The sequence below is a fragment of the Podarcis vaucheri genome (genome assembly GCF_965113315.1).
Source record: "Podarcis vaucheri genome assembly, chromosome: 12".
NCBI lineage: Eukaryota > Metazoa > Chordata > Lepidosauria > Squamata > Lacertidae > Podarcis > Podarcis vaucheri.
The window spans coordinates 27,483,882-27,497,940 of NC_138750.1; the positions used below are offsets into that span (position 1 = coordinate 27,483,882).

At 45.3% G+C, this 14,059-nt stretch overlaps 1 protein-coding gene across 1 annotated transcript; it reads left to right on the forward strand.

The window, feature by feature from the left end:
- The first annotated feature begins 5,255 nt into the window (after positions 1-5,255).
- HOXA11 (homeobox A11) lies at positions 5,256-9,982 on the forward strand. Its single transcript, XM_082193536.1, has 2 exons — positions 5,256-6,232; positions 7,932-9,982. Exons 1-2 carry the CDS (start codon positions 5,425-5,427, stop codon positions 8,162-8,164), a joined length of 1,041 nt encoding a protein of 346 aa, XP_082049662.1. The 5' UTR covers positions 5,256-5,424; the 3' UTR covers positions 8,165-9,982.
- The last annotated feature ends 4,077 nt before the right edge of the window (positions 9,983-14,059 follow it).

Here is a 14,059-nt window from a genome sequence, read left to right on the forward strand (position 1 = left end):
AGCAGATTTCGTGGAAAGCGATGGGGCTTGCTTGGAAGCAAACGCAGTTTAAGATAGGGAAAGTGACAGGCGGGTTGGGGTGTCTAATAATCTTAATCAGGAAAGTCTATCTTTCTTGCTTAAACTAATGGCAGCTAAAAACCCTTAACTTGAACCTTGCCATTGTTTCCGGTGTCAAAGAAAGACTTCCAGTTTTAGATAGGATCGGGCCCATACTTTATTTCTAATCAAATATGTATAGGGTCGGAATCAGTTAGCGCCATCTCATCAGGCAACAGAAATACATTTTCAAATGCATTTATTTGCTTTAATTTTTAAAGTAAATACTGACACCAGTATCTCTAGGGCAAATTGCAAGAAAAACCAGCACCTTACTCCACAATCTGTATTTTGTTAATATCCATTCACTGTTAGGGAAATACAACCGAAGCTACTGTTTTAAACATATATTTCTTTTCAATATTCCTAATAATTGCTTCCAGGGACATGATCCAGTGTACAAGTGATTCTAAACCCCAGTGAGTTGAGTGGCAGAGAACAGGAGAAAATCTCTCACCACTGAAATAAGGGAGAATGAAAATGCTTAATTTTATCTGGTTCATGCCCTGTGAATTTATTTATGTATTTCTGGGCCATTTCTATAACAGCAAGTGTGCATTTAAGAAGAACAGCAAATAGAGGGAAAATATTGGCCAATGGGACAGAATACATTTACAAGCATAGTTTATAAATGGTTTTACAGCAATGGAACTTCGTTTACATAGCTGCTTTTGTTTTAAGTAATGGAAAATTCAAAGCCAGGAGTCACTTGCAGCATCGACAACCCCACACCAACATCTCCCCTGATTGTCCATTTAGGTGCCATATGCAATCTACCTAGCTAATAGAGGGCATATACCCACAGTAACATGACAAATCCCACAGACCTAAACCCCATTTAAGTTCAGCGACGTGTACCGCCGTACATCTGAACTGAAGTTGAAAATAAAATAAAATTCTGCAGCATGGGCCCAATGGCAAAACACATTATACATTAAGAAAAAGACGTGATAAGCGAATTTTCACAAACATCTGCCAAATATATACCCATAAAGAAGCAACCGTTCTCTATAATATCGTATACATCTGAGCGTCGGGCGCCTGGCATATAACCATACTAGACAATTTATAGGTAAGAAAGCGAAGAGGCATTTAACATATAATAAAGCGAGGTCTTTAGAGAACAAAGGGAGCATTTCGAATCTTTCTTCTTGTGCTCGTTACAAGGACGAAGAGAAAGCCTATAATCTTCCGGAATGGAAACCGTTCTTCCTCGTTTAGTGGACGCATGTGTTTTCCTATTTCCCCCACTTACGTGCACTGAATCCTTAAATCCTTAAATTGAGACCCTCGGTTTCTAACCCCAAACTAAACACCTCCGTGGTATCTACGTGGCTTTCGCACAAGGTGAATTGTGGGGATGGCGCAGGCTCAGGGGATGATCCTCAGCTCCTTTTCCCTCCTCCTACTCCGAATGTCAGCAGAGGAAGTCGCGGATATTGCATTCAAGGGGGGCCTTTTTTAAAAAAAGGAGAGCAAACAACTAAGCCCCTAAAATAGCCACCTTAACAGCAGGCTCACCATAACTGAGGGCCCATTTGGAGGAGTTGGAGGCACACATTAGCGGCCTATCACTTAGCAGCAAATAAAGCAGAGATAAGTGTGCCTTGGGTGCCTACTAATTCTGAGACTAGCGGCACCCTTAAGTCTTGTCCCTTTGCATAATAGTCTTTAATGGCTTCACAAATGTAAGCGGTTGCCAGGAGTCAATGCATAGTGTGTGTCCCCCACCCCTCCTCCACCACACACACCGCCACCTCTTCCTTTGCACAAAAATGCAACTGCCCCCAAATCTCCGAGTATCTAATTCGTTTCCGAAAAACGAAAACCCATCACTAATATCCCAAGCCAGACAGGAGATGGCTGAAGGTGCAGACAACTGGACAGGCTTCCTTCATCCTATATCCTCCTCGCCGCCCCATCTTAATTTCCCCTTTGTCTGAAAGGATTTGAACATGCAAGACTCTCGGTCACCCAAAGGACCTGGAGTCCTTCCGAACAACAAACCTTGGGCTTCCAAACCTGCCCCCTTTTCACCTAAGGCTGCAGCAGACTTATTGAAACCAGCGAGGCGGGGAGGGGGGGGGAAATCCGTGTAGGTGGTTGTCTGTCTCCTGGCTTTCAGTCGGTCGGATCTGGCATGTCCGCTCAGAGACAAGCTGAAGTTGACTGCCAAAAGTGCCATAAAACCCCAGGCCAGTCTAGAACTGTTTTCGGTTCTCCTAGACGCGCCGGGTTCAATGAGAGCCTGTAAAAGTCACCCGCCCCCCACCCTCCATACAAGTGCAAGAAAGTTGTTTGCTAAGGCAGGAGAGGCGGAGCGAGTCTGGGCAATGGTGGCGCCTTTGTTATCACTGGGGAGGAAAAGGGGGGAGCCTTCAGAAACCCACTCTTGTCCAGTTGGAAGGGAAAGGAATCAAGCAATCTTTTCATAAATATATATGGTTTGGGTCCTGGGGCAGGGGATCTTCATTATGTATTTTCTACCATATGTATATATGGTACAAATGTAAGCTAGATACAGTTCTCAGGTACCTTGTTTTATTCGGGACGGAGGGAAAATAAAATCAAAAGGCTGTCGTTAAGGCCAATTTGGCAAGCATCAGTGTTGCATATTTCTGCACCTTACCTCCCCCCCTAAAAGAAAAGAAATAAAACAGTTTTATAGTCCCACACAGACCCAAGCAATCTGTAACTAGCCCTTTGATGACACGCTTATCTCTTATTTCCATCCACTCTCTTGGCAAATGCGACAAGGAGGGAGATTAATTAATAATTTCAAGTTCAGCTCACAACCGTTGAAGGCCCATAAAAGTTATTCCAGCGATCCAAAATAAAGAGTTCATTAAAGGGATATGTCCAAAGCGTTTGATTTGTGATTGGTAACCCTTGTAAAAAAAGAAGAAAAAGAAGAGGGGGGAGAGAAAAGAAAATAGGGAGCCAGAGAAAGAGAGAGGTAAAAGGCATATAAACATTAATGTTAATAAATTAGTTTACTCCGCTACAAAGTAATTACTAGATATTATTGATATTTGCAGCTTCGTACAGTTAAATCGAACGCAGAGAAAATACATAATGAGGATTTTTTCCCCCTCCCAGGACCCAACATGATTAGATTTGTTATTGAGTCAGTTACGATAAGTTCAGCAATAAATAAACAAATCGATCTTGACATTCAAATCCCCGGATCTCCAGCATGTACAGTAGAACTTTGAGCTTCTGATGTATTAAAAAAAAAGAGGTTACATGGGTGGGTGGGTGGTAAAACAGCAATTTAAAAAAGGTACCCCCAAGAGATCATGACATCCCCTGGAATGATATGTGCGCGGGGTTTTCTTTTTACACCAATTCCATAGTGAGTTGTCTGTGGCCTTGTGGTAGCTCTGTTCTCCCCACCCCACCCCCCGCTATAATCAGATCCAGCCAAAACATGGATCTTCCTAAAATTAAGCATAGTAAGAGGGCACACATAGGAAAGGGTGGGACATGGTTGCTGTAGGTTTTCCTGTCGCTTGGCAGGATTATTCCACACACAGACACACACCACCAGCAGCACTTCCACCTGGTTTCCTTTTACTCTTGGGTGTGGACGCTACTTCTACACACAGCCAGTTGCCTTTTTTTCCTGCGCATGCTTCCTCGGAAGTAAGCTCCACTGAGCTCAATGAGCCTAAATCCTGAATCGGTGGAGTGGCCTTCCAGCCCTGATCACTTCTCTATACAGTCTTCCTCTCTATAAGGCCGCCTTTCCTCCGACTATAGTCAAAGCTTTAAAAAAAGAGGTCTTTCTGTAGACTGGGGTTAGTGCTATACAGTATAGAGCCACTAAGCAGTTAAACGTTAACGCTGAGATTCGGACCCGCCGAAATCCTGGCTCGTCTGCCTCCTATCCCTGCTAATTTTGCATATTTCTTGCTCGCAGATATATGTCTGGATTGGTGCATCTGACCAAGTGATTCCAGTCCACGCCAGTTTGTGCCATCGTGGAAACGCGTTGGCCTTAGAGGTGCCGCAAGATTCTTTCTTGCTGCGGCTCACCCGCTGGAATTCTAATGCTCCTCACGAGTCCCTTGCAATGAACGGCACTTACTTCCGAGGAACACCTTTCAGGATGGGGAGGGGGGCGCGCCTTGGGCTCATCCAACCTCGCTGTGGGTTTCTCAGGTAGGCAGCTGCCCTTAGGTCGCACGCTGCTCTTCCACCTGATGGGTTGCAATCCAAAGACGTCCTGGCATTGCATGTAATAATGGACAAATTTTTTTTTTAAAAAAATCGAGCAACTGGGGTTTCAAAGCGAGAGGAGGCCGGGGATGGGGAGGGAGTGTGTGCGCGCGGATCGGAGAGGAAAAGCCTTGTTAAGGGAGCATAAAAGACCGTGAAATGCCTAGAGCAGAGCTAGGATGAAGCAGCCCAGGCTCTCTGAGGTTAGTACGTAGGAAAGGAAGGCGTTTAAGCGCCTTCGGAAGTCGAACATGAACGCGAGCATGTCATCCATTCACCATGAAAATCAGTACAGACTTCGCCCTGGCACATTCTTCCCCGACCATGCCTTCGGAGAGAGAGAAAAACAAAAACCCCAGCAAGGATTGGCGAGTACCTTCCGGAAGAGCCCTTCCCAAGGACCCCGTCGCTTGCGGAGAAGCGCTTCCCAGAAGCCAAGATCTGGGCAGAATTAGGAGATTACACGGCATCTCATGAAAGCGACTCAACGTGCTTTTAAAGGGGTGGGGGTGGAAGGGAAGAGATGGTGCGGGGGAGAGGGAGAGAGATCCGTGGGCACTTCAGCGGGCTAATAGGCTCAAGATAGCTTGACTGCGCGCGCGGGTGGGAAGAGAAGGGCTGCAGGGCGAGAGAGAGAGCGAGGAAGGAAGAAAGAGAAAGAAAGAAAGAAAGAAAGAAAGAAAGAAAGAAAGAAAGAAAGAAAGAAAGAGAGAGAGAGAGAGAGCCGGACAGAGGCCAGCAGTCTTTTCTGTCCTCCTTACTGTCCACGAGGCCCGCGTGAGTTGCACTTTAGATCTCGTGCTTTTTAGCCAGAAGACCAAAAGTGACGATCTGTTGCTTCCCCTGAGATGGCTACAAAAGAGGAGGGGGCGGGAAAAGCGGGGGGGGGGACAGGAGGGAAGGAGGGAGGGAGGGAGGGAGGGAGGGAGGGAGAGAGGGCCCATACTCGCAGCTTGTCAATTTCAACATTTGGTCACGTGACCAGCGCCTCCTTGCTAAGGATGGGGATAGATTTCCACGTCAGCTTTACGTCTCCAAATTTCTTACTTCACGGATCTGCTTCAAAGAGGCAGCTGCATTAGAGAATCATGTTAAGCTCGGCTAATGCGGAGAGCCCGAGGTAGCCTAATGATGGATTTTGATGAGCGTGTCCCTTGCTCGTCTAATATGTATTTGCCAAGTTGCACGTACTACGTGTCGGGTCCTGATTTCTCCAGCCTCCCTTCTTTCCTGCCCCAGACCCCGTCTTCTCGCCCCATGACATACTCCTACTCCTCCAACCTACCCCAGGTCCAACCCGTGCGGGAAGTCACCTTCCGCGAGTATGCCATTGATCCGGCTAGTAAATGGCACCACAGGAACAACCTCCCGCATTGCTACTCGGCCGAGGAGATCATGCACAGAGACTGCCTGCCCGCCGCCGCCGCCAACACGGCCGCCAGCATGAGCGAGATGTTCGGGAAAAACACCGCCGCCGTCTATCACGGCCACCACCCGGCTACGACAGCCACCGCCGCCGCAGCCGCCGCAGCCGCCGCCAGCGTCTCCTCCAATTTCTATAGCACCGTGGGCAGGAACGGGGTGCTCCCGCAGGCTTTCGACCAGTTCTTCGAGACGGCTTATGGCACGGCCGACAGCCACTCGGACTATGCAGGCGAGAAGAACGGCGAGAAGATGCCCCCGGGAGGGGGAGCCGCTCCCGGGCCGGCCGCCGCCGCCGCTGCCGTCGGCGCAACGTCAAGTTCGGACGGGAGCTGCGCCAGGGACGCGGCATCCGCGGCGGCGGCGGCGGCGGCTGCAGCGAGCGCCGCGGCCTCGGCTGCGGAGGAGAAGGAGCGGCGGCGGCGGACGGAGAGCAGCAGCAGCCCGGCTTCGTCTTCCGGCAACAATGAGGAGAAATCCAGCAGCTCCAGTACGTATAAAGGCAGCGCCCTGGCGCTTTTATGAAGCGGACTTGGAAATCTTAGCGCACCGCCGCTGTTAAATTTTTATATGCTGTTTTATAAGCATATAAGGTTTATGGAAGGGCCTGTAGATTTCCCCCAACAAAACTTTGTTATAAAAGGAGAGATCACGTGGCGGGGACTGAAATTGGCCGTGAAATACCCACCGGCCAATGGATGCCTTTTTAAAACAAAAAAAGGGAAAAAGGAAAATTCCCCCCCCCCTTAAATCATAAAAAAGAATAAAGAGAGAGAGAGAGGATGTTGGGGAGAGAAAGGCTCTGTGGTCAAACTCTTGAAAATATAATAACGCACGTTTTGCGCCTGTAAATGTACCCAAAAGGGGATTTCTGAGTCCTTTGATATCCATGTAATCCTGTGATTATTTTTCTTCTCTCTTTTTTTGGATTTTTTTTTTTATAAAAGCCATGTGTTGCCCCAGAAGCCTAGTTAGAAACTTGGATTCAAAGCCATCCCAGTTTTTTAACGATTGCCCGGGAATAGCGTTTAGCAGAAAAACTAGCTGCCTGTACTGTAGCAATATAGTTAAAGCAACAGATTAACCTAAAGCTGGCCTTTTTTTGTCTAAAGGAAGCCATTTTCCTAAGACAATGTGGCAAGTATGTGTTGCCTTCTGCCCAACAGTTTGCTACTTACAATTGCTATTCAACCTGTCACTGCCTGGTTTTATTTTTTTAATGTAGATTTTTCTTGCTCCTCACCCCCTCACCTTCAAAAGCCTAGGAAAATAGCCTTGTAATGAGCTGTAACAGCAAATGGGGACGTGTTGTATGTGTGTTTGCAAGGAAATATAGCACCAATATTTAATGTAAAAAGCCTTTAAACATTAAAGGAGGGGGGCTATTAACCCCAGTGTGGCTATGAAGGAGCGAAAGGACTTGAGAGAATATAGCAGAGGGGTTAATTTTAAAACACCCCCCCCCCCAGATGCGAGTGATAAGATGTAATGAACTAGTGGTTGTCCAAGGCGCTGGGGTACTGTTTTGTTATTTTTAAACAAAAGGAAGCTGCACACAAAAGCAAAACCAAGTTTAAGATTAAAAAAAATCCTCGGTCAATGTACAGGAGCCCATTTGGCTTCTCAGATCCTGGTGTCATAATGTCCTTCAGGGGTGAAACAAGCGATGAAGCTCCCTATGTCCTCTCTTAAAACTGAGTTGCAAAACTGGGTTGCAAGAACAGTGTCACAGCTGGGTTAGGTCACAGAGAGTCTGCCATCAGCCTTCTTAACCTTCCCGCGCCAAGCATTGTATTATTCGGAGACTGCTTGTGCGATGTCCATCTAGATCTTGTGCATTCTGCTGACTAGAGAGTCAGTCGTTTGGACACCGTGGGTTTTAATTTCATAGCATAGCGCCTCAGGTGTACTGCCTGAAGTGATGCTTCGAAGTGAAGATGTTGGGATTTTGGAATATTACATGCAAATATGTTCCTCAAATACATGCAAATATGTTCCTCAAATACAGGTCAGGCTAATACAGCCGCAGAACGGAACAGAGCGTCAACTTTACGTAGCTAATAAACAGGCCTTTTCTCAATGGTTCAACCCAAGAATGTCCCTTTATTAAATATGAATTGCAGTCGTCCCCCAGCCCTATCTGATCCCAGACTTAATGGCTTCTGCCTTTTATTTTTGTCATTCCACAGGTGGACAACGCACCCGTAAAAAGAGATGCCCATACACCAAATATCAGATTAGAGAATTAGAGAGGGAATTCTTCTTCAGTGTCTATATAAACAAAGAGAAACGCCTCCAGCTCTCCCGAATGCTCAACTTGACCGACCGTCAAGTAAAAATATGGTTTCAAAACAGAAGAATGAAAGAGAAAAAAATTAACAGGGACCGATTACAATATTACTCAGCTAATCCACTACTTTAAAAAACTCGTAGCGTTTTTCAAGATGAGATTAAATTCAGATCTCGCCCATGACAAGGTCAAGCCACAGGGTTACCTATGAGAAGGAGGTGTGCAAAGTGACGGAGGACGCTGGGAAAAAACACCACACTAATATTTTTTTTCGTCCCCATAAAAATGTAAACCAACCGGGGTTTCCCGCTACTTTTCCCTCCCCCCTAAAAAAAGTTCTTCTTAAAGCTCTTGACATATCAACTGGAAACGGTTTACACCCTGGACCCGCATTTCCAAACACGCCACCCCCATATTTTGCTCTGAGGGCAATTTTATACCTCTTACCTATGACACTGCAACTCATCCCAACGCGGGTTCACACGTGAAAAAGCGGGGAGTGAGTTATTGGATTCGTGTCGTTCTAAAACTATGTTACTTTGGTTTTACTGTGGAACATTGCTTGAAAGGCTACCCATGGCTGCACCGGAGCCTGATGGACTACTGCAAAAGAAAACCTACAGGAGCCCCCCGCAACCTCTAAACGCACAGCCGCCGTCCCATCACCTTCCCCTCCTCGACCCTTAAAATGACAAACCTTCTTCCGCAAGAGCGGTTACCCTCTTGACCAAGTTCAAAAAAATTAAGCAGTTGCAAGGCCAATCATAAATGTTTGTAGAGGTGTAGTAGTGTTGAGTCTAACCGTGCTGTTGATAGGGAGTTATGGCGTGGAAGGTTTGACAGTCTCCTTTTGAAACCATTTCAGGTATTAATTCGCCATATATGGTAAGGAAACAATCACTGAAGAGTCAAACACATAGCCACGTGCATTAGCTCTCGTTTAAAAAACCCCAACAAAAATGAACAACAACTGTCGAAAAGTGGCCATCCCTTTGGAGACAAATCATTATGTTCTTATTTAAATGCTTAAAGAAAATTAAAAACCAAACAAATAAATAAAAGTGCACGGTGGGGTGGAAAGAGAGGGAGAAAGAAAGACTAATCTAATAGCTCCAAAGGGGGAAACCGTAAAAGGAAGCTTCTGGCTTCTGTCTCACAAACTTTCTTCAGGAAATACCTGTGGAGAAGGACAGTTTGGCAAATACCACACAACACTTAATTGGACCCTGGATGTGTGCAATGCACTGAGATCAGATCATTAAAATAACTAGCGTTTTCTTTCCCTTAGAAGCCCAAGCAGAAGGCAAACAATGTAAATATGGTGGATTGGTTTTCAGATCTCTTTGTTCACTATTAAGTGTCGAAAGCCCTACTTAATCGCTCAGGCGGCAGAATCAAAGAACGGAGAGTTCCCTGGAGTTATTTTAAATATATATAAAAGAAGTATATTTCCCTGCAGGAACCAAAGCGAGAGTGAGAAATAGAGAGAGAGAGAACAACGAATTTTAAAAGAAAGAACTATTTAAAAGTCTATATCAGTTTACAAAGGATATTGTGTTTTATTGTAAAAGTCGCTTGCTGTCGAGAATATCTGAATGTATATTTCATACGAGAATGGTGTTTTACAAGACTTGTACATTTTTAAATGATCCGTTTTGGTTGGTATATGTTTTTTTAACGGTCCTTTTCCTTGGAAAATGTCGAGTTTGTCCTTTTTTTAAAAAAAAAAAATTATGTGCAAGAAAGATAAGGTGACTAGAATGTTGTAAGAACCACCAGCTTCGAAAAGGGACACGATTTCTTTTACACGGTTCACAAAACGCAATACCTTTATATTCCAACACTGTTTGAAGATATGTATCGTCATATATGTAAATACGGTTTCTTTTACTATGCGAAGGTCTTTCGTGGCATGTATACAGTGGTACGGCGCACAACGAAAATAAACATGTGGGAAATTTATAATAATAATAATAATAATTTTTTTTAATCCTTGTGTTGTATTCATGGATATTCCTTGATCTGGGCTCTGAGAGTTTGAATCATGGCTCCTGAATGGGATGCTTTCATGGAAATTCCATTCACCTATTGCTTCTGGTCCTTCAGGATAAGGCAGTGCAACATGTCTGGTATTTATGAATGCGTAGGCAGACTGCAGCGAGCTTGAGGCCAGGTTTCACCGGTTTGTAGAAGTGGGAGGGGGTGAGGATCACTCCTTCATGTAACTGCAGATTACAGGCTTTATACATTTGCTCACAGGTGTAAAACCTATTAGAAAAGCTGGTGGTTTTTTCTGGGCTCGTCCGCTCTTGTTTATCTCGGGCGCCATGTTTCTGAACACACTCCTTTAAGTGCTAAGAAATGTTTGTGGCAGGATCTGATCCCCAAAACGCAATGATAGAGAGGCAGAATGAAGCATACTGGTTGAAACGTGTTGGCTCCTATGTGGTGACTCCTAAGGGAAGAGGATGGGGAGGCATTCCTCGTGTGAGTGAGGCCCAGATGGGCTGTGTGTGGTTTTCGTTCTTAATCTCTCGAGCGGGGGTGGAAATTAATTTTTTTTAAAAAAAACCACCGAAGACCTTTTTGAGGATGTGGCATGAGGTTGATTTTCCTCTCTTACACTTAATCAGGAGAGAAAGTACATACTGTTTTCTCCTATTGTTTATTGGCTTTGAACTTCTGTATTGCTTTGGACATCACCCATAACCTTGAGGTGAAGGGCTAACTGGCTCTGGGCTTTTGCTGACAACCCCCACCTAAGCCAGACAGCGTCTGGTCAAAGGAAATGTACAAAGATGAAGCGCAGGGGGAGAGAGGAGAGAGAGAATGGAGCTCACTTGCTTGCTTGTTTGTTTATTTGGCTAGCATGCTACAAAGGAATGCAACTCTTAAAAGGGAGAGATAGAAAGATAGATAGAGAGGGAGGAGAGAAAGAGAGGGAGAAGACAGGGAGAGGAATAGGCGGGTGGCAATAAATGTTCAGGCAGCAACTTCCTTTGCTAGTTAAAAATTAACTGGTTATTCATCTCTAGGTTGACTCATGGAGTTTCTCCAGTTTTGTGGAGAGGCTGCTGGTGATTTCCTGGCCCAGTTAAAAAAAGGTGGGGGGACATCCCATATGTGTTGCCGGGACAATGCAGCTATAAAAGTGCCCTCGACTCCCCCCCCCCACTTCTATTTGCATACTGGGAAAGCTGGGCTATAAACGAGACCGAGGTTTGTTTCAGCCATCTCTGAGGGTAGATCCGCGAAGGGCAATTGTCTGCGCTAGCATCCGTTCGTTTAACGCGGGGCATTTGGAAACCGGCTGGCAGGTCAGCTCTGCGGAGGAACGCTGTTGCCACAAGATGGCGTTCTTCAGATCAATGTCAAAGCCGCAGTGGGAGAAGAGGGGGAGAGGAAGGGGGGGGGTTGAAATCTTGGCCTTTGTTCCCCTTGCGTTCTAGGAGCTGCACATTATATTATTTCACTTTCCACGCTCAGATTTGCAAAGGTAAGGTGAAGCCGATTGCTCACTCCTTCACGGAGAAGCACAAGCGTTGAGCCAAGGAGGTTCTCTCTCACACACACTCTCAAGGCTGACTACTCCGGGCTTCCAGCGCTTCCAGAGGGTGAGTATTTCCTTTGAGGCTAAGTTTGGTTGATTAAAGAGGAAGCAAGCTCTTATCAAGGTGCAGCTGGAGTGACCTCTGGTCTACTTGCTCTCGATTAAGTCCTTTCACGTTTATTTTAATTTCTTTTTGGAAGTGGAACTCCAGGGGTGTGGTGTCTTTTCGGAAAGCCAGTCATTAAAAGGTTGGCTGTGGAAAGTATTGTTTGAAGGCTTGCTAAGTTTAGAGAGCAACTCCTCGAAAGGAGTGGAGAAAAGGTTTTCAGGTTGAAGGTCTGCCAAGCAGTTCACGCGGTGGTGAAACAAGCGTAGGTAGGCCAAGACGGCGGCTTTCTTATAAAAGCTGCATCCCTGGGAATACAGGATTATGGATGTCCACGTTTGTCTGGAGGACGCTAGGTGTCTTCTATCAACTAGATCTATAGCGGCGTAGACTGAAAATGGCAGCTATTGGACTTGAGCTGTGGTTTGCTCATTCCAGTTTGGCCGAGTTCGCCCGCCTATGGTTGGTTTACAGCGATATTTATTAAATGCCTTTTTCTTCCGAGGCAGCGTCACTCTCCTCCACTCTAAGCAGAAGAAGCTGGAAATCGATATAGCTGGATGTAGAGTAAAAGCTCCTTTCGCTTAACACCCCCACCTCGGAGCGATCTCATGTAAAGCCAATTCCTGGGTGGAGGCTGAACTTAAAATATCTCTGTTGATCCTGTCTCTATTGATCTGCAGTGTACTTGCTGTAGAAATATTCTGAGAGCGGAGCCATAATCTGGAAGGCCTAGCCCTTGTACACAATAACAGGAAATTTACTTGACACTTGGAGCTACGGTCATCAACATACTTGCTGCAGCGAATTTGCAGGGATCTCGTGTTATGATTATTCTGAGCGGGCCAATTACTTATATAGGATTGAGGGATATCTAGTTTTCTCTAGATTGCTGCCTATTATACAACATCCAGAGGGGATATTCTTGAGCTTCCTTTTGCATAAAGCGCCTGGGATCAGATGCTAACGGTGAAGAGTTACCAGTGTAGCACCCAGGATAGATTAGGAGGAGCAGTCCTGATTTCTTAAGCAGTCGACGAGTTGACCTTGGGATAAATTACAGATTACAGAAGCTCGCGATGAGATTGTCCCCCTCCACTTTACCGCATTCAGATAGGCCCAACTTTATTCGAGCAGTCTGCCTGTGGCATTAACTTCTTCGGCTTGCATATTTTGGTCCGAGTCATGTGTTATGTTAGAAAGTCTCTTATCTTGGCCACGCACCGCCCTAGTGAACTATGATTTCTGAAGTCCAGTGTTAAAGCTTTACTCGGTTATTATGGTGGGGTGGAGGAGGCGAGGCGGGAAGACGGAGGGAACTTTCCTTCAGTGTTTATGGAAACAAAGGCAACCGATTCATAGGAGGGAAACGTTCCGCCCAGGAACTTTCTTGCATTTATTTAATCAATTTCTTAGGTCTCATTATCAAATAATTTCACCAGCCAGCTCGTGCTTCTGTAGTAGTAGCATGGTGTCCTCTTCTCCGAGGGAACTTTCCTCCAGTGCTTATGGAAACAAAGGCAACCGATTAATAGGAGGGAAACGTTTAGTCCAACAACTTTCTTGCTTCTATTTAATCAATTTCTTAGGTCTCATTAGCAGATCACGTCACCAGTTACCTCGTGCTTCTGTAGTAGTAGCATGGTGTCCACAAAAAAATGATAAAAATTTAAGCATAGCAAACTCAAATGAGAGGTTTTCCCCTTCATTTTAACAACAACAAGAAGAAAGAAAAAGAAACCAGCAAAAATGAATAAATACGTGTATTCAGAAGCATACCTTTTTCGTTTTGGTTGCTTCTCTTTCTTTCATTTCATCCAAAAATATAAATAATAATCAGGTTTCCACAGTGGTTAGTCTCTAGATATCCTCTGGTGGTAAAATTAAGTTTGCTGTAGATCTAGGTCAGAAAGCAACCTTCCTTGTAGCTGATTCCTTATATTCACTCTTCCCCACCCGCTTCGATATCTAATAAGCTGGGATAGTGTGCTTGGGGGAAGAGGGTGAAAATGACTCTACGTTTATAATATGCTGCGATTGCTTTTTCGCACACAAGCACGCCTAAGGGTCTTTAAAGAGGCGTCTTCCACTTCGACGTCTCCTTCGGATATCGTGTATTCCCCATCCCACCCCAAATCTGTGCAAAGGAAATGCCTCTGAGAACGAACCATGGCCGAGCTTCAATATAATTTTATATTATAATTTTACGTTGTAACTTAGAAATGCAAATAGATATCCCTCCGCGAACAGCTGCTGCCTCGTAGTTTGAAATAGAGTGCCAAACCCACGTTGAAAAGAAAAGAAGCATAGGTTCAGACATGCGCCTCGCTTTGACTTCAATATTATTGCCTAGCCTAAATTATTCGAAGGG